General features: G+C 31.7%; 1 protein-coding gene and 1 long non-coding RNA gene across 2 annotated transcripts; one reads left to right on the top strand and one right to left on the bottom strand.

Annotated features, from left to right (window-relative positions):
* Nucleotides 1-1,010: 1,010 nt before the first annotated feature.
* LOC127721430 (uncharacterized) lies at nt 1,011-20,451 on the bottom strand. Its single transcript, XM_052228150.1, has 5 exons — nt 20,407-20,451; nt 13,289-13,398; nt 10,960-11,131; nt 8,718-9,154; nt 1,011-3,531 (listed from the first exon to the last, which is right to left on the bottom strand). Exons 2-5 carry the CDS (start codon nt 13,337-13,339, stop codon nt 1,180-1,182), a joined length of 3,012 nt encoding a protein of 1,003 aa, XP_052084110.1. The 5' UTR covers nt 13,340-13,398; nt 20,407-20,451; the 3' UTR covers nt 1,011-1,179.
* LOC127721431 (uncharacterized) lies at nt 5,566-6,894 on the top strand. The gene is made up of 2 exons (XR_007991252.1): nt 5,566-5,858; nt 6,396-6,894. It is a non-coding gene; the product is annotated as an uncharacterized LOC127721431 (long non-coding RNA).
* Nucleotides 20,452-20,568: the final 117 nt, after the last annotated feature.

Raw genomic sequence — 20,568 nt, 5'->3', positions numbered from 1 at the left:
TTTGTTGCTTTTTTTTAAATTTTAAACGAAATATTTAATTACTGTGAATTACTTCCCTAATTATAAAATAAACATAGACCTTAATTAATGAACAATTGTCTAAATGGTGAAAATATTGATTGTTAAACAAACTAATTAGTGTTTTATAACAAAGTTTAATTATCTTTTATTTAAGCAAAACAAAGATATTCTTTGATCTTATGACAACAATACAGCTATGCTTTTCAAATATCAATCTTTTTATGCAGGAAAATGTATGAAATAAGATGAAATAAAGAATATATTCTAATGATTAACATATTCTTAGTTAATCAAGAAATCTTAAATTTGGTTTAGTTAAAACTCCAACAATATGTTAAAGATGTAGTATGTGAAAAAAGTAATGACATGTAATGCCATGTAATGCATGAAATTACACAACTTTTTGCTAAAGTAATGCATTATATTACAATCACATGTAATGCACAAATTGCTGCATTACACATTACATGCAATTACTTGGAAAAATGTAATGCATTACCATGCATTACAATTACAAATTTGCATTACCCCATGCCTGATTGAAGACCCATTGGTGGCCTTCGGCTGTTGTCTGCTCTATGGTTGGGTTGTTGTCTCTTTGACACATTCCCCATTTCCATTCTCAATTTTATAATGTGCAAATATGCATGTTTGTAGGATGTTTGAATGGCAAGATGCAGACAAGGATTCTTTTTCTAACTGTGACTTTGAAATGAACAATAACAATAAAATCACTGTTCCTATACATTTTTCAGGTGTGTTTTAAGTCAAATATTGATATACCATATCCTTTCTTTGCCATACTCTCGCACCATGCTGACCAGTGATCGAAAACATAGTGTTTTCATTTTTTTCGTCTAAACATGCTAAATGTAATGATCATTAATTTTACGAAACAAATATGAATCAAGACTGATTTTCTTATTCAAAAATAGATTTTATAAAGCTTAAAAAATCTTAGTTTGTTCATCAACAATTGTAAATTCAAAAAGGTTTGAGATGATTTTATTATTGAGAAAATTGCAATTGGATCATGTGGATATGATTCACACAAACAAAAACTCTCATTGTGTTAAATTGTGAAAGCAGTATTTGTATGCAGCATTTTCCGCAATAATAAATGGACCATGGACAAAAAAAATTCTGAATTTACAGTAATTAAGACTGACTCTGTAATTTAAGAATTGATTCAACAGCTTGAGAAGTTAAAGTGTCACAAATTATAGCATTCTGTCCATCGATTTCAACCTGGTAGATCACTTGGTTTCCATCGACTGTAATCTCTTCCTGCGGCAAACTGATTTCATCATACATGATTTCAACTCCCTCTTCATTCAGAATTTGCACAGTCTGAGCACCTGTCCCGTCAAATTCGTTTTGCTCAATATGGATGACTTTTATTTCATCTGGTATTTCATGTATCTCGGCAGAAGTACTAGCTTCAATTTCCAACTGAAGGTCCTCTTCACTGCGGAAAGTCATATCATAATCATATTCGATGATTTCTACGATTTCTGTGTTTGTTAAATCTGACACTTTATCAATGGTACGGTCCAAGCCCTTAGCAGCACAGTTTTTCAAGTGACTGTCCTTCAGAATATGAGCTCGCACTTTAGAAGCTTCTTTGAACGGAATATTACAGACTTTACATCTATAACGGAAAGGGGTAACGTTATGTTTCTTCTTATGGGCTTTTAGTTGAGCAACTGTCTCCCATCTTGTTCCACAAATTGAGCAAACATGAGTTCTACTCTCATCATGATTTTTTAGATGCTCTTCATATTCATTCTTACTTGAGGATGGTTTACCACAATGTTCACAAATATAAGATTTAAAACTGAAGTCTCCAGCTTTGTCAATGTGGTCTTTAAGAATGTGATATTTTTTACCTTTGTAGGTACGGAATTCCCTAGGACAATATTCACATTTTAGGAATGGCTGTTTTACATGCACCCTATGGTGCTGAAGTAAAGTCTGCCTCATTTTAAATGAACGCCCACATTGTTCACATACATACATGTTTTCCGACTTCTGTTGATGTGAAATCATGTGACGTTTCAAAGAACTGCTGTGACGGAATTTCATTTGGCATATGTTACAATCAAATCGCTTTTCTTCGAAATGGATTTCTCTGTGGCGTACCGCATTACATTTGAACCTGAACCATTTCCCACATATGTCACATACACCTGGCTCTGTCTGTGCTGATAGAGCTTTCCCATATCGCTTCTTGTGTGTGTTATAAACATGCATTTTGACGTACCTCTCTGTTTTAAATTTCTTGTTGCACAAAGGACAAGGAACCTCTTTTTCAGTCAAATGGATTTCTTCGTGCCTGGAAAGTTGGGCTTTTGTATTAAATACACTTCCACAAGTATCACACATGTAATTTTTCACCTCCTTTACAAGGCATCTGTTACATTCTTCATTAGCTAGCACTCTCCTACAATGGCGACATGGCTTGAAGTCATCATTACCAAGGTCATGCATTCTTCTCATGTGCCTACGAACCAACCAACATTTCTTGGCTTTAGCATTGCAAACACCACAAGACCAGCGACCAGAAGTCTGAGAAGATGGCTTTGTATTTTCACCAGTATCATTGTCCTCTTTGGTATCAGATTCATCCCCAACAACTTCAAAATCATCTTCATCATCATCTTTTATTTCATTTTCTTCATTCTCAGCATCTGAACTATCGCTCATGATTCCTTCATATAAAACTGATTCATCATTTTCATTGTCTTCTCCATGTTTTTGCACTTTTTCAAACAGGACACTTGCAACTGACTGTTCTATATTTATGTTTTCTTCCTTCAGGACTTTTACATTCTCTCCATTTTCTGTTTCCTCTTCATTGTCTGATTCAAAATCTTTTTTCATCATTTTACTTTTATCTGGTTCAAGTGATTCACCAATTTCAATTGAATCTTCAAATTTCCTTTTTGAACCTATTTCTTGATGAATCTGTCCTGGTTCCTGTAGATTAGACTTTCTAACAGAACCAGTTTTTGACTGGTTCTTTGTAAACTTCTTATCTGGTTCCTTATCAATACCCTTTCTCTTCCCAAATGTTTTTTCTCCAGCAGAGGGATAATCATTAGCCATTTCTTGTTTCATTTTTTCTTTAGATGATCTGCTTCCTGCTTTAACCAAAGTATCCTCATCACTCTTGCTTACATTTAAACCACCATATGAGTCATCAAGATCTTCAGGTTCTTTTTTAATTTCTTTGACGTCTTGGTAATTTTCCTGTAACCATTTTGGCAGTACAACTTTTCTCCCACTTCTTGAAGTCAAAACTGCAGTAGGTTTTGATGCTTTGGGTGTTTTAATATCTGCAGATTTTCTTCCTGGTTTCCCTGCCATAACTTTTGTCTTCTCTTCTTTATCTACAGTTTTATTTGGTGATTTCTTGTCTGCAGTACCAATCTGGTCATTAGATGTTCCCTCTGTTTTCCCTAACACCTGCTTTTTTCTTACTTCACTATCTGTAAAACTTGCTTTGTCCTGAAAGACAACAAAGTAAATCATCCTATTACAGCAATATAAATCAGTGTCTTCATGGAGAAAAATCTTTTAAGACAAGCATCATAAATTTACATGTAAAATGTAACATACTATGGTGTATGAAATTCTTGGCATATTTCAAAATTTCAATAAAAATTGCTAAAATATCCCCTTTCATAACTTTGGTGTTTAGGTAAACTCATAACCAGAGATTAGAAAAACATGGGGAAAAAACTTTATAATGAGGTTTAACCTGAAAAGTCAGAATATGAAAAAAAAATCCACTATACCATGTATACAGTACAAGTGATTCATTTATTTCCATTGGTATCAATTTTCAAGGTTTATTAAAAGAAAGATTCACTATTTTGAGGGTAACAAATTTCTTGGTTTCATCAAATTATCTCAAAATGTATATAATTATATTTCCTGGAATACTTAAATTTATGGTTTTCAAGAATATTTGTATCCCAGGACAGTTAATGATTCCAGAGTAGTTGTTTATGATCTGTGTTGGGCTGTTATCATATTTTTTTTTTAAAGTTTAGGTACTTCAAAATCGAGCAGTTCAGCCACAGGCATGGACAGCTAATCCAATTATATCAAGTGTACAATCAAGGTGAACTTTTATCCAAACAGGTAAAGTATTCATGTCAGAGCTCAGACATAAACAAGTCAACTTTTTTGAGAATATACAAGGACCTTAGCTATCTACAAGTAATGATCTAATTGAACAGTTTTTAGTTACATCTTAGTTCTTTTCCAACTTTAGTTGTCATAAATGATTGCATCAGAGAGAATGGACATTGTCTCTGTTTTTTTAGAATCAAACTCATATTGTCTTCAGAAGACAAAGCATTGTCTAACAACATGAACAATCTAGTCTCAATGACCTTTTTATACATTTGTATTTGTGCATGGGTCTTGAAGTTAACAAGTTTTGGTAACTTTTCGACTTGAAGAAGTCATTAATCTTTTTGATAAAGATCAATTTTTAGCTAAACATTAATTGACATATGGAATAGGATCCCAGTTACGGCAACCAGTCCGGTACCCACGAATGTAGTTCTTAAAAAAAATATATAACTTTTATTCAAAATGGTGTAGTTTTATTATTACACAAGTTCTGTAACTGAATGTAGATTTATTTGAAAGGGTAGGCTTTCTAGCTTGAATGTCTGTAAAAATTTTGATTGATTTAAATGTAATCAGGCGTCGGTACATAGAGTAAATTGCCTAAATTCTAGCCTTTATTCTTCTAGAAGTAGATGGACCTACCCTGTTGTCAATCGAAACAAAATTTTGCAACGGAATGCCGGTCATGAGGCACTGAGATTGTAGTTAGAAACTTCGAAACAAATGCCTAACATGAAACAGAAGTCCCAAGATGGCTATCAAAATTATTTATTGGACAGCACCCCATTTATTTACTATGATTTTCAATGCGTTTCAATGGGGGAAATAACTGGGTCCCCGTTCCTGTCAGAGGGCATATTTTGAACACTTCAATCTGCAATTGTAAGCTTATTTTTTTAGTTACCTTACATGGATAAAATTTGGCCAGAAACTTGAAAATTCAATAAGGAAAACAATGGTGTAATTATTTTTAAAATTTGAATTAAACTTTTTAAATTAAATTGAAATTTAAATTTATAAAATTTTTAAAAAGTTTGTTTTTCAATTTAAAGTTTCAAAAGGGGTCACAGTAAGGTCATTTTGATGGTATTATGTATTCATACACTTGTAAGTTAAAATGGAGGGATTTTTCGAAAAATATCAGCAAAGAATATTAGAAAAGAGCCACCTGGCAAGAAATAACAAATGTCTTATATGGGATCAGGGGACAACAAAAGATGGAAAATATGGGCTTATTTCTTTCCAGTATCAAATTTCTGGGACCTGGAAAAAGAAAAAAAGCCCATAGATTCAGTTTTATGGTTTTTAATTAGTTTTTAATAAGTTTTAAATATTAAATACACCATTTATGGCATTTTATGTGTCATAAAAGTTTGTGTGGGAACGCGGGTCACATTACTGAAGAGCCGCATCACATAAATAAAGACAGAATATTTTGTAAACTCAGAAAATCTTGCCAGGGGCTCTCTAATTTTACAGATTGGGGCCTGGATTTTTTTGGAAGATATATAAGGGGTAGGGCTATAGCTTATATAAACAATTTTAACTGAATGTACAACAATTTTAGACTCCTTTTTAAAGATTTTGGTGGTCCTTAAAAGGACTGTTAATTTTGTCTGTATCTTTTTCAGCAGTAGATGAATGCAGCTATATCTTCCTTTGATTTTGGAACTTTTGAAGAACAGCTTCTGGTAGGTATATTCTTCTTAGCAGGTATTACTCTACCATATGAATGATCGTCCTTTATGTTTTTACAAATGCAGCATCAAGTTTTGGATCAGGTTGCCCTTTTTTTTTATCTATCTGTACATTTACTTCGATCCTTTTCTTCCACATGAACCTTAGTCTTCTGTCCGGTGCGTTGTAAATTTTTCTTTCCTCTCTTGAGTATTTTGCTTTACTTTGTTCTGTTCACACTCCCTTTACATCTGGTCGAAGTGTTTTAATGAACCTTTTGAGATTTTAAAACCAATACATTCTGCTTTTTGTCACAAAGAATAAGCTATACCATTATTCAAATTGTGAATTATTGCTGATGCCCTCCCTTCAAATTTCTAGAAAAGTTCACATTCTTTGGTAAGGAAACACACGAAACACTTAGTGCTCTGTGAACAGCTTCAATTTTTTTGAGTATTATGATTAAATTTCATTTTCATTAATACTTCTTCGCCAAGTTTCATTTTTAAAAGTTCCTGCATTATTAACTTGTCTATGTTATCCATATTCAGGTTGGTTAACTTGTTTGGACCCAAGTACATAGATCTCAGCCACCAACAGTTTGAGTGTCCACCACCACCACACACGTATGAACTAGTGGGACATTTAGAGCAGTCACAAGTATAACAACGCACAGTAGCATTAAGCATTCAGGCAGATCCAGGATTTCCCTCAACATTTGTTAAACTGTAGGAGGTGCCGTCTTGACTGGTTTTAGCTACAAGTGAGAACTTCTCTGCATCTAGCCTCTTCCATTGTATATTAAATGAACTTAGCTGACTGTTTAAAGACTAATTCTCATGATTTATACCCTTGTTATGGGGTATACTTCTTTGCATATTTAATTTTTATACGATTTTTTTTTAATTAAAAAATTAATTATAATTAATTTTATTTTCAGCAAAATTTTTTTTAACAAGATTTCCATACAAATAATGAATTTATCTACCATGTGCAATTAACAGAATGTAAATATCTTTTAAAATAAAAAAATTTTGCTGATTTTAAGAATATTTTCCTCATGAATTTATGATTTTATACGATCAATTTTCTGGTATTTGAGATGTCATAGATAAGAATCAATAACTCTGTAACTGTTGGATCAAATCTATTGAAACTTTGCACAATAACTACTCAGATGTATATCTTTATTTTAAAAGTGCAGTTTTAAGTCTGGGAAAAAAATTAAAGCCTGACAGGAATAGGATCCCAGTTACGGCAACCAGTCCGGTACCCACGAATGTAGTTCTTAAAAAAAATATATAACTTTTATTCAAAATGGTGTAGTTTTATTATTACACAAGTTCTGTAACTGAATGTAGATTTATTTGAAAGGGTAGGCTTTCTAGCTTGAATTTCTGTAAAAATTTTGATTGATTTAAATGTAATCAGGCGTCGGTACATAGAGTAAATTGCCTAAATTCTAGCCTTTATTCTTCCCCAGAAGTAGATGGACCTACCCTGTTGTCAATCGAAACAAAATTTTGCAACGGAATGCCGGTCATGAGGCACTGAGATTGTAGTTAGAAACTTCCAAACAAATGCCTAACATGAAACAGAAGTCCCAAGATGGCTATCAAAATTATTCATTGGACAGCACCCCATTTATTTACTATGATTTTCAATGCGTTTCAATGGGGGAAATAACTGGGTCCCCGTTCCTGTCATTAGACTTATTCATGTCTGAGCTCTGACTGTTCAACAAATAAATTTATACATCTTATTATTTCAGCCACAGGCATGGACAGGTAATCCAATTATATCAAGTGTACAATCAAGGTGAACTTTTATCCAAACAGGTAAAGTATTCATGTCAGAGCTCAGACATAAACAAGTCAACTTTTTTGAGAATATACAAGGACCTTAGCTATCTACAAGTAATGATCTAATTGAACAGTTTTTAGTTACATCTTAGTTCTTTTCCAACTTTAGTTGTCATAAATGATTGCATCAGAGAGAATGGACATTGTCTCTGTTTTTTTAGAATCAAACTCATATTGTCTTCAGAAGACAAAGCATTGTCTAACAACATGAACAATCTAGTCTCAATGACCTTTTTATACATTTGTATTTGTGCATGGGTCTTGAAGTTAACAAGTTTTGGTAACTTTTCGACTTGAAGAAGTCATTAATCTTTTTGATAAAGATCAATTTTTAGCTAAACATTAATTGACATATTGGATGAAGTCTTATTTTGTTTTAAAATATAGGGAGAGAACCCATGAAACATGCAAAGTTAGATCTCTACAAGTCAAAATTAGACTTATTCATGTCTGAGCTCTGACTGTTCAACAAATAAATTTATACATCTTATTATAATAATTTAGATGATACATTGATTTTAAGTAACAATATGAATGAAGCTACATTTTTTTTTATTTACATGAGTAAATTGAAAGGAAAAAAAAACATTTGTCCAGAAAATAAAAAAACATAAAAACATTCCCCTTCATTTTCTACATAAGGAGATGCCTGTACCAATTCAGGAATATGACAGTTGTTTTCCATTCGTTGGATGTGTTTGAGCTTTTGATTTTGCCATTTGATAAAGGACTTTCAGTTTTGAATTTTCCTTGGAGTTCGGTATTTTTTTTAACTTACTTTTTTCTCCAAAAATACCTAATGCCATGAATGTTAGTAGTTCTTCATATTTATTAAAGTAATGAGACACATGCATGCATAACAGGGATTGATTGATTGATTGATTGTTGGTTGCTTCACGTCCAGTGGCAAATATTTCATGCATGTTCAGGACAACCACCTTGAATGGAGTGGTGAGTGTAAAAGTAAGAATAACTGTTGTACCAATTAAATTAAAGGAATTTACAGTATACCTCTTTCTTTGGTCGTCCAATTCTCCTTACAGTCTTACACACTGTTTGTTGTTTTCTATTATTCATGTCACCGCACAATTCAGGTTCATTATCAATTTGGTCAGGATTCTGCTTAGGAGAAGCATCTTGATTGGCTGAAAGACCATTTTCTCTGTCAGCCCTAGGAGCTTTCTGATTAGATTCTATGTCAGCCTCTTTCTGATCAATTGTTCCTTTTTCTGCATCAGCTATGTTGTATAAATTAGACTGTGAGTTATTTCCAATACTGTCTGATGTCAACAGTTCTGTGTGAATCAACTCCGTCGGAGATGCATCTAGTTTGTCATTTACAACAATTCTCATTTCAACAGCAGAGGTGTCCACATTCACATTTTGTGATAGTTTAGTAACAATCTTCTGTTCAGTACTAATGTCAATTTCTTGTCCACCGTACTGATCTGTAAAAGATTAAAAGTTAAAGGTTATATCACTGAATAATTATAATGCAATATGACATGTTAAACTAGTTTTAATTAGAAGACTTAAGCAATCAATTCCACTGTTAACAGTCAGAGTCATAAGCAATGACATTCACATTGCGCAATTGCAGTTGTATGTTCGGTTTTATTATGAATATTTTATGAGAATTGCATAAGAATAGGAATAACAGTACTGTAAGTATATGAAAAACTTCCACCATTTGACGGTCACAAATAATGGTTTAATCTGCTGCAAGTCACCAATAAAACTTTATTTTTGACTGTCATATCCCCAATATATGGTGGCAACTCTTCAAATGCAGAACTTGTCCTGTTATTTCTTATTTCTCTTTAATGATTGATGGGTGTTTTATATCCAGTGGCAAATATTACAGCATTTTATGAGAAAATAGTTTGAAGAAATGTTAAAACTTTAAAGTTTGCTTTGTACTAGACCAACACACAATGTTATATTCTAACCATGTTTAACAACTATTCTTAAAGGAGTTATGCCCCTTTGATATATAAATTATATGGAAAACTGCATTGTAAATGTTCTCAAGCTTAATTTTTTTTGTAGGATTTTTATGATATTTGTATCAAAGGTTTATATCAGCAATGTCTGGGATATGTTCCAAAATTGGCAATAATCAATTTTTTTTCACAGGAGTTATTTCCCTTGGTAATGTAAATTTTATAGAAAATTGCATAGTAAGTGTACATTTCTTGCCAGAATTTTATGAAATTTTTATCAAAGGTTTATATCATAAATGTCTGGGAGGATCCAAAATTAGCGCTAATCAATTTTTTTTACAGGAGTTATTTCCCTTGGCAAAAATCTATGTTAAATTAAAAATTGCATTGTAAGTGCTCTCAAGTGTACAAATCTTGCCAGATTTTTTATGAGATATATATCAAAGGTTTGAAATTCATACCCCCCAAAAAAGTACACTACAGTTCAGTTTGATGTTACTTTTTGCATACAGACAAACAAACACACTAATATACGGTCGAATGGGCGGATGGATGAACAGACAATAAAGTAAATTTCTCTTTACCATGTTTATTAACATAGGTAGGGTATAAACATGTACACCAAACTGACCTAAACAAAAATATTGAATCATTTAAAGTTAAATGGCCCTAATTTTGTGAGGTAGTTTCAGAACAATATATTTTATTGGTATAACTCTATTCAGTCGTAAAATAATGCCTATTCTACTTTCACCAAAGTTGTGCATAATTCTTATAACTAGTACAAAATGTAATTCTTATTTCAAATGGTGCATTTGATTTGTCAAGTTAAGTTTTGTAAAACTATACGTAAGCGCACATTCATTCTATTGTGTAGAATTTTCGGTATATCAAATGTATTAGTGCATATCTTACTCACACTACTAGCCTCCTTTGAGAATAAAACACTTGGAAAATTTTATTAAAAAATTTCAACAATCTGACTGAAATACAGATCTTGTGTCCATGCTTTGTTTACTAGAATCTGACCAAAGCTCCTTTCCCCTTTCTGTTTAAAAAAAACTTTTAGGATCCTCAGGTTCTATGCAAATGATAATGGTGATACACACCTTAAAAATTTGAAAGCAGAAATTTCATTGGCTGATATATCAATTACCATAACAAAATGTAGAACTGAGTTAAATGTCAGATCATTTTTAGCAAAGCACAGTCACAGGATCTGTATTTGAATCATATTGAGAATTTCAACCTTAGGCTAGTGGATTTACTCCAAAAGGAGGTAATGCACTGTCACAATGATATCTTATTACCTTTTACAAATTTGCTGAACATTTTCAGGATGCTACTCTCTCCAGAATCCACCATTAATTGCTGGTTCAGAAAATCCATTCCAATTTGTGTTCCCATTGAGTGTGATGTCTTACTGTCTGTGTTCATTGTCACAAAGATAAAATCATCATTTTCACTGGTTAAATTTTCACACTGAAAGTAAAAATACATAAAAATTACAGATCACACTTTTACCATCAGACTAAGAGTATTAAGTTAATTTGATGTGTGGGACATTAAACACCTTCTGCTATTAGATGGTTAAAAAAAAAAAATTTGGTCAAGGACAAAGGGCAATTTGACTTTCAAGATTTTGACATTTGCTTCTTATTGCTATTCCACTGAGCCAAATAAAAATATATGTGTGGTTCCAGTTACATACTGAAAAAATATAGGGTTGGTAGGCATGGTAGGTCAACATTTTTTTTTTTTAAATTTTAAAATTTTGTCCAAAAAAAATTGTGTGTTCACCGAGTCGAATTCTGGTATTTCACACACCCCTACCGGAAGTTTGCCATTTCTTTATGTTTTTTAGTTGTAAAATAAACATATGTGTTGCATTTTTTGTTAATTTTATTGCATTCTGTTAAGAATTTGTTGCATTTTTATCCATAGTGGATACTTTTAATGGAAATTCAGATGACAGAAGTCTGTGAATTCAATTATTGAAATTCACATTCCTCAAAATAGGATCTTTCAAAATCTATTTTTCAGAAATGGAAAAAAAAGTTCTATGGTCGAGGGGGGGAGGGGGGGGGTGGGTTAAACTAGGATCGGTTGCATAACTGGAACCACACATATATTTTTATTTGGCCTGACACTGTCAAGAAATAGATAAAAATGCTTGGGAATTATGCCAAAGATTTGATTAAACAGGAAGAAGCACATTATCTCCCTTATTTCAAGCAAAAGTACAAAGAAACTTTATCCTTTTGGAATCAACGTAATGTAAGCTATCATATAACAACTGAAGTGATTTTTTAAATCAGAAGTAGCAAATTATCTCCCTTATTTCAAGCAAAAGTCCAAAGATACTATATAGTTTGGTAATTAGTGCATAGCAAATTATCTTCCTTTTCAAATACAAAAATATTTATATATAGGTCATAGGAAACTTATATTTTTGCAATCAGTGTAAAGTAAGCTATCATTTGATTAAACCAGAAGTAGCTGATTATCTCCCTTATCACATAGAAAGATTCATTATAATATATTTTCAAAATGTTTTATTTTTTTTGTTAACAATTAAAATTCTGAATTCTATATATTTTTACAATAAAATTTTATAAACCAGAATTGCTGTTATGTATGTAGTAATGTATTAATCCAACTTGTACACGAAAGACAAATCAGTATATATATTTTTCTGACATGAAATTAAATCCAAAGATCAATTTCCACAAAAAAAGAGTTAGTTCCCCTTGGCCTGTTTTCATCTTTTTTTCCATAAACATCTGACATATGAGAAATTTCATAATCAATAAAGAGTCAAATTTAAAACAGAAGAGTCATGTACAGTGTAAATATTTGTACCTCAATAGCTGTAAATCAATTCAAAGAAACACCAAACTAAGGGGAAATTCTCATCCTGCACAAACAGTCATCTGGAGCTAAGACATAAATAATCTTATTTTGTTTTTGATTTAAAGTGTTCTGAATTTGTATGTTTAGTGGGTTATCTCCCTTTTTGTTATATGACTCAACAAATCAATTAATGCAAACACATTGGACCTTAATCAAAATGTTGCCAATATTTACTTCTTCAAGTGATCATTTACCCAAATTAACTACCTTCAAATCCCAAGCATAAATATACAATGGTAAAGCATCAACAGGAAACTGTGATAACAATGTGTTGAAAAAAAAACGTAAAAATATGTGATAATCGTAACAAAACTGAGACTATAGATAGATATAAGAAGATGTGGTATGAGTGCCAATGTTTGTTCACTTTCTTATGCAACCATTTAAACCACTGAACATGCTGAAAATAAAAAAAAAATTCAGGTGTTTATTCGTGTATTCTAATAATTTTTTTTATTGTCATATACATTTAGGTGATGTACTTTTACCACATGGTCTTTTCTGTTTTGTTAAACATAAATTTATCTAGAACAAGTCTGTCATTTTCTGACTTAGACACGCCCATAACCATGATAACTGTCAACACATCTTAATACATCATATGACTTCTGCAAGTCAGAAACAAAAAAAGCCTTGTTCATGTCTGAGATCTGAACATTCTAAATGACATTTTGTAACTAAAATTGACCTTTTTAAAACAATATACAAAATAATATGTGTACATACAGCATTTTCTATCTGCTTTAGGTAACGATTTCTATCTTTGGTTGTATCCATGGTGACCAGCTTATGTAAGCCTTACTGATTATTCAAAATCTCTCTGATTTCACCATGATCTGAAATAAAAAATTATTTACTGTTAATTCAGAAATTAATGTGTGTTTTTTTGAATGTGACTCCTTGACCTCTGATAAAAATGTGAAATCTAATTAATACAATTGCAAAAATTTTTTGAATGAAAATCAATGCTGAAAGAATGAATGCAAGTTTTTATTATTGCAAACCAGATACTGTCATGACTGTAGTATTTTTCAAATTAATAAAAACATTGCGATGATTTCTGAGAATTTGCATGTAAATTGTACAGACTGTATACATGTATAACAGGAATTTTAGCACTGTGACATGTATGATGTGCCTTGACTTGCCTTCATTACATATATATAACAGGTATATTAGCACTGTGACATGTATGATGTGCCTTGACTTGCCTTCATTACATATATATAACAGGTATATTAGTACCGTGACATGTATGATGTGCCTTGACTTGCCTTCATTACATATATATAACAGGTATATTAGCACTGTGACATGTATGAAGTGCCTTGACTTGCCTTCATTACATAGTCTCTTAAGTTGCTACCCTAGCCTTTATAAAGGATAGGGAAATATAAGCCTTACTTTTTTCCAATTGATTTATTTCTTAAAACAGAAAGGTGCAGGTTTGGTACCATTAAAATGTTTAAACCCGCTGCATTTGTTTGCACATGTCCTAAGTCAGGAATCTGATGTTCAGTAGTTGTCGTTTGTTGATGTGGTTCATAAGTGTTTCTCGTTTCTCGTTTTTTATATAGATTAGACCGTTGGTTTTCCCGTTTGAATGGTTTTACACTAGTAATTTTTTGGGGCCCTTTGTAGCTTACTGTTCGGTGTGAGCCAAGGCTCCGTGTTGAAGACCGTACTGTGACCTGTAATGGTTTACTTTTATAAATTTTGACTTGGATGGAGAGCTGTCTCATTGGCACTCATACCACATCTTATTATATATATCTATTTGATTAAATATGTGAGGGTCTGGATGGGGTCCTTCAATATTTCTTTAACTTTTTATTCCATTTTTCTCTTTTCTTTATTTTGACCCTTATTCTCTATACTTTATATTTAACCACCCCATCATTCTCTATTCTTTATTTTTTTTGGCCTATTTTTCTGTATTCCTTATATTTTTTGCCCTGTTTTCCCATTGTCCTCTATTCTGTAAACCTCATACAGACCCTCTCATACATTTTGTATGGGAGGTGATATAGGTAAACTAGCAGGAGAAAATAAAAAGTGAAAGATACCAAAGTGACATTCAAACTCATAAGTAAAAAAAAACTGACAACGCTATGGCAAATAAATGGGGAATGTGTCCATGGGCCACAGATGATGCTCCCGCTTGCATATCATATAAAGTTATAAAGGGACATAACTGAAGAACGGTAAAAGTGACTCTACCCAAATTTGTACTTGATCTGAGTTTTGTGGAAATAAGCACTTGCATGATAAGTATTGTGTATAAGTTTCATAACATTTGGTTGAGGCAAACTAAAGAAAGAGAAAGGAAACGAAAAATTCAGCAATTTTCCCATTTGTGAAGGGGCATAACTCTAGAACAGTAAAAGTGACACCACCAAAATTCAAACTTGATCTGTATTTTGTAGTAATAAGCATTGTGTAGAAGTTTCATAACATTTGGTTGAGGCTAACTTAAGTAAAAGAATGGAAACGAAAAATTCAGCAATTTTTCATTTTGTAAAGAGGCATAACTTTAGAACGGTAAAAGTGACACCACCAAAATTCAAACTTGATCTGTGTTTTGTGGTAAGAAGCATTCTGTATAAGTTTCATAACATTTGGTTGAGGCAAACTAAAGTTAGAGAATGGAAACCAATTTCGGGACGTACGGACGTACAGAGGGACAAGGGTAAAACTTAATGCCCCCTCCGGTACGGCAGGGCATAAAAATAACGCTAACTTCTACCTCATTTTGTCTCTGGTCATGCTGGTGGAGAGTTCAACTGTTGTCTCAAATGGCAATCACACTACATCTTTTTACCATTTACATGATTTATGTTCTTGCATATTTTTCATTTAAGCCATACATGTAAATGCTGTATTACAAATGTATGTTACTTTTACTAAATGTTTATTAGTGATACCATGATATACATGACATATATATGTAAATATATTATATCTAATATCATTGTATACCATATTGTAGTTTTTGGCCTGTACAGATTCAATCTGATAATAATATAGATCCTGTGTCCAAGCTTGCTTACTAGGATCTGAAAACACCCCATTCTACTTTCTGTTTTGAAGACACTTCAAATCTTTGAAGGCTAAAATTGCATTGGCTGATGTGGTAATTACATGAATAGAAAGTTAAACATTAAATGGAGTGTTGTCAGATCTTTGTTAGCAAAGCCAATGGACACAGGATCTGTATTTTCTTATTTCTTTAAATCAGATTGTTATATAATAACAGATTAATGTAAATGGGTAAAATTCTCTATTGTCAGTCAGGGGTACTACTTGTACAAGTAATCTTTATTTACTTGAAGAAGTAAATAAAATATACTTATAGGCTTCAGACCACAATTAATTCCCTTTGATCGTGGTCTAGGAATATAGTTCCCAATTATTATATGGGGTATTTCTTCCTAAGTATTCTAACTACTGTTTTCTTTGAAATGTTTACTATTTAAGTGGTCCTATCAGTTGCATATATATTGAAATAAATAAAACATATGCAGAAAATTTATTGTTGAAAGTGAAAGTAGTGATTCTGCCAAAATGAAAGTAGGGTAGAAATTAGCCTTCGTCATTTATTCAAGATTCAAATCCTACCATTGGCATGTTAATATGGCTCTCAAAAGAAAAAGCACTGATGGATTGTCCTGGGACAAGCATATTTTATTCAAATAATAATGGTCTATAAGCAGGTAAATTTATTTCATGTTTGAAGCGGTGCAATTTTTTAATTCAATTTGACTTTTACCAAAAAATGCATTGTAACCAATGGGAAGAATAATTGTGGTCTGAGGCCTAGGAGATGAGTTTGGACAAAACACAATTATTGTGAATAAAAGTTCTTACAGGTACAAAATGATCTAAGTCAGATTACCTTTCAAGAAAGAAAATAGAAATAACAGAAAATTTATCAAAATAAGACATTTTGACCATATTTGGGCATATAAGGCAGGAATTGGCATTTTTTTACAGTAAACATGATTTCTAATGAAAATTATAGAAAAAAATATTGTGAGCATGCACCACATAACTTTATTGAATCAATGAGGGTACCTTATAAATGCAATTTCAATAAGTTTTTCCAAAATTGGTTTGATTCTGGGACATAACATGACATGCAAACACATTTAAAAATATGTAAAGTAAAATTTCTTAAAAGTTCAAGTGTCAATTCTAAATTACTTTTAGTTTTTTAGAAGTAAATAACCAATAGAGAGGATAGAAAGATAAAAGTAAATCAACTTTTCAGTGTTAATTTACCCACAATTATGCTTTTTATGGCTGTACCCTTATCATATTGACCAATTCTGACTTAAGAACCAGAGATATATAAATATGAAAAAAAACTGGCACATAAGTGGCAGTTTGCTTTAACAGTTGTCATTACAACTAAATACAAGTTATGTTTACTGGATCAAGGCATATTTTGGTAAAAAATTACTAAACAAATATATTCTGAATAAAATTTTGACTGAATTCTTAAAACTTTGCAAAACGCATGTTCCGCAGACAGATATGCTAATATAAAAACATTCCAAACTTTTTTAATAATTGTCAGAATGTAATAAAATTTGGCATTTATACTACTAAGATATTTATGCTAAGTAATTGTAAAGTTTCATAAGAATACTATAAATATTTTAGGTCTAATAGGCTTCAGACCACAATTAATTCCCTTTGTTCGTGGTCTAGGAACATGAGGAATATAGTTCCCAATTATTATATGGGGTATTTCTTCCTAAGTATTCTGACTACTGTTTTCTTTGAAATGTTTACTATTTAAGTGGTCCTATCAGTTGCATATATATTGAAATAAGTAAAACATGTGGAAAAAATTTATTGTCGAAAGTGAAAGTAGTGATTCAGCCAAAATGAAAGTAGGGTAGAAATTAGCCTTCGTCATTTATTCAAGATTCAAATCCTACCATTGGCATGTTAATATGGCTCTCAAAAGAAAAAGCACTGATGGATTGTCCTGGGACAAGCATATTTTATTCAAATAATAATGGTCTATAAGCAGGTAAATTTATTTCATGTTTGAAGCGGTGCAATTTTTTTAATTCAATTTGACTTTTACCAAAAAATGCATTGTAACCAATGGGAAGAATAATTGTGGTCTGAGGCCTATATAAGTTAATTATAATGTTTGAATAATCTCCCATTAATTTTCTAAAAACATTACTTGTATAAGTAAATATTTTTTACAATCCCACAAAAATTCTCAAGTTTTGAGATGTAAAATCATGTCATTAACAATTTTTCTCAGGTTAGCTCATAATTTTTGATAAGAGTTCAATTTTTCATCTCATTAATTCAACAAAGAAACTGATTGGCAAAGATCTTAAGTATTGCTCCTTTGGGGCTTGTAAATGAGCAGTGTTATGAAGATAACAGACAAATGAGATTTTCATTGTCCATGAAATTACATTTAAATGATTAGTTAAGACACCTGCAAAGGACAGACAATTCAAAATTCTGTTAGAGCAAAGAAGTTCTAAGAATTCAAGAAAAGAAGATAGGATGACTTTTTTACTTGTATAACATGTATAAATAAAAAAAATATGAATGTCTAAGGGACATAACTAGGCCAAAAAATAATTTACTGATACAAGTAAATAAAATACACTTGTATAAGTATCATACAAATTAACTTATATAAGTATATTTTATTTACTTCTTCAAGTAAATAAAAATTACTTGTACAAGTAGTACCCCTGACTGATTGTAATATTTTTGATTATTTGAAACAATTGGTGTTGATTGCACAATTCTTTAGGACTTAAATATTAATTTACTCAAGGATTTGTATAGTGACTATACAAATCCTTGATTTACTGTATATTTTATATAATTCATTTACAAGTTTTGTAAACTCAGGATTTTTTCACCTTTTTTCATTCATTTACTGTTAAAAATAAACGGGACTTTGAAAATTATGATGATCTTTCCTTTAGTGACATATGCATAGGAGTGAAGGAATGCCGCTGTCAAACGGTCATTTTCAGCATGTTCAGCAACTGTTTACGTCAAATTGGTTAAAAATTTATAGTGATTCGTCAAAAATTCCTTATCATGATTTGTCACAGGTCTCTCAAATAACATGAATAATTATCCATTACTGTTATTTTTGAAAAGAATTTATCATGATCCATCAACACTGGGACTATTATCTAGCATATCAAAATGGGGATCAGTCGATTTTTTTAGAGTCATAAAGAAAATGTACATTTTATCGTCAGGCATCATAATTATCATTAACGTCATTTCGCAAGATTTTTTACCGTTATTCATCATGAAAGTACCCCCAGTACAACCCTCATGCAGGAATGGATTCCAAGTCTGTTTTAAAGTAAATTATGTATTATCATGATTATCACATTTACTCAACAGAGCTTGACTCCATTGCTACACCTCACAGCACAATATCAAAAATATGTTATTTATTAAGGCTAGACCACAGGCACTTGCTTCTATCCATTGGGAGGTCGACTATTCATAATATATTTATGATCATTTATGGATAGTTGACCTCCAAATGGACTAATGTGTAGAAACAGGTATCAGGTCCATTCGCGCCCAATACACTTTCGCAATCTACATGTTCGCACCCAATTTTTAATCAAATTCCAGTTGATTTATTCAAGGATTTGTATAGTGAATCCAAATCCTTGACTTATTAGATATTCTATACCAATACATGTTGTTTTTTTCCATGATTTAATTTATTCATTAAATGTTAATTATGTATGAAAACTGCTAATTGGTATATACAAAGCTAACTTTTGTATGGTTGTTTGTTTGTTGTTTTAACTTGCTTTGATGTAACTAAGGCATGTATTTATAGCTTGGTATGAGATGAGTAAAACATTGAAGATTTTAAATGAAAAACATGAAAGATAATTGTTTTTAGCAGCTTGGCCCCTTAACTAGCATGATTAGATCTCACTTAATTTGAAACAATGAAAAAAAAATGTATAACAAGACACTAACCAAAACATAATTAAAGATTTATTCAGCACAATAAAAAAAAAAAACATTGTCAGAATCTCACTTTATTTTAAAACAATGAAAAAAAATATTTATAACAACATGAACAATACACTTACAAAACTCAATACACCTTATCGCTATTTGTCCGCCATTACTGGACATCACAAAAGTTCCCGTAAAATTTTGACGTCATAATAGAAAATATCTGACGCCACAATGGAAAAGTGATTGCTGTATGACGTCAAAAGTTCAAGCGGGACAGATTCTCGGGTCAAGCGGGAATAGCGATAAGGTGTATTACAATATTATTAAACACAAAACCAATAAAAAGGGTGCGAACGTGTAGGGTGCGAACAGACTTTGGGTGCGACCGTGTAGGGTGCGAAAGTGAAAGGGGGCGAACGTGAATGGGTGAACGGACCCGGATTCATAATCATAGTCATAGAAACACAAGTCAGTTGACAAGTGGCTGTGGACTAGATTACATGTTCTTTAAGAATGTATTATGGCTTTATATCTCTAACAATAGGATAGTTCAAACGTATTAACTTTTATAATTTAGATTTAATATCTGACTATGTACATGATGTATCATGCATATATATTTGTATCTACACCCTCACTTTAAGTTTATTCACAATATAGTGTTAATTCTCTGATGTCATGGCGTCACCTTCCTTCTTCATCAAAATGTGTTTCAGTGTCAAAGTTTAGCTTTAATGAATGTTTAAACCTCTTTCCTATTTTTCAAATTGAGTTAATGTTTTCAGAAAACATGATATTTAATGGATGCAGGTAAAGTTAAGAAAGAAAACAGAGGCAAAATTACAAACCAAAATTCCGAGGTCACTTTAGTTTCTAAATATTAAACAAGCCGGAATGGAAAATGGGTACTTCCGGCATGAATGGGAACTTTTGAAATGCAGTTTTTGAACCTATTCACATAAAAAAATAGATATATCATATCATCATTTTTGGATTTGATTTTGAATGCA

This window comes from Mytilus californianus, unplaced genomic scaffold (genome assembly GCF_021869535.1).
Source record: "Mytilus californianus isolate M0D057914Y unplaced genomic scaffold, xbMytCali1.0.p SCAF_12, whole genome shotgun sequence".
Taxonomy (NCBI): domain Eukaryota; kingdom Metazoa; phylum Mollusca; class Bivalvia; order Mytilida; family Mytilidae; genus Mytilus; species Mytilus californianus.
The sequence above is the reverse complement of the archived record's forward strand: the minus strand, read 5'-3'. Positions and strand labels throughout refer to the sequence as shown.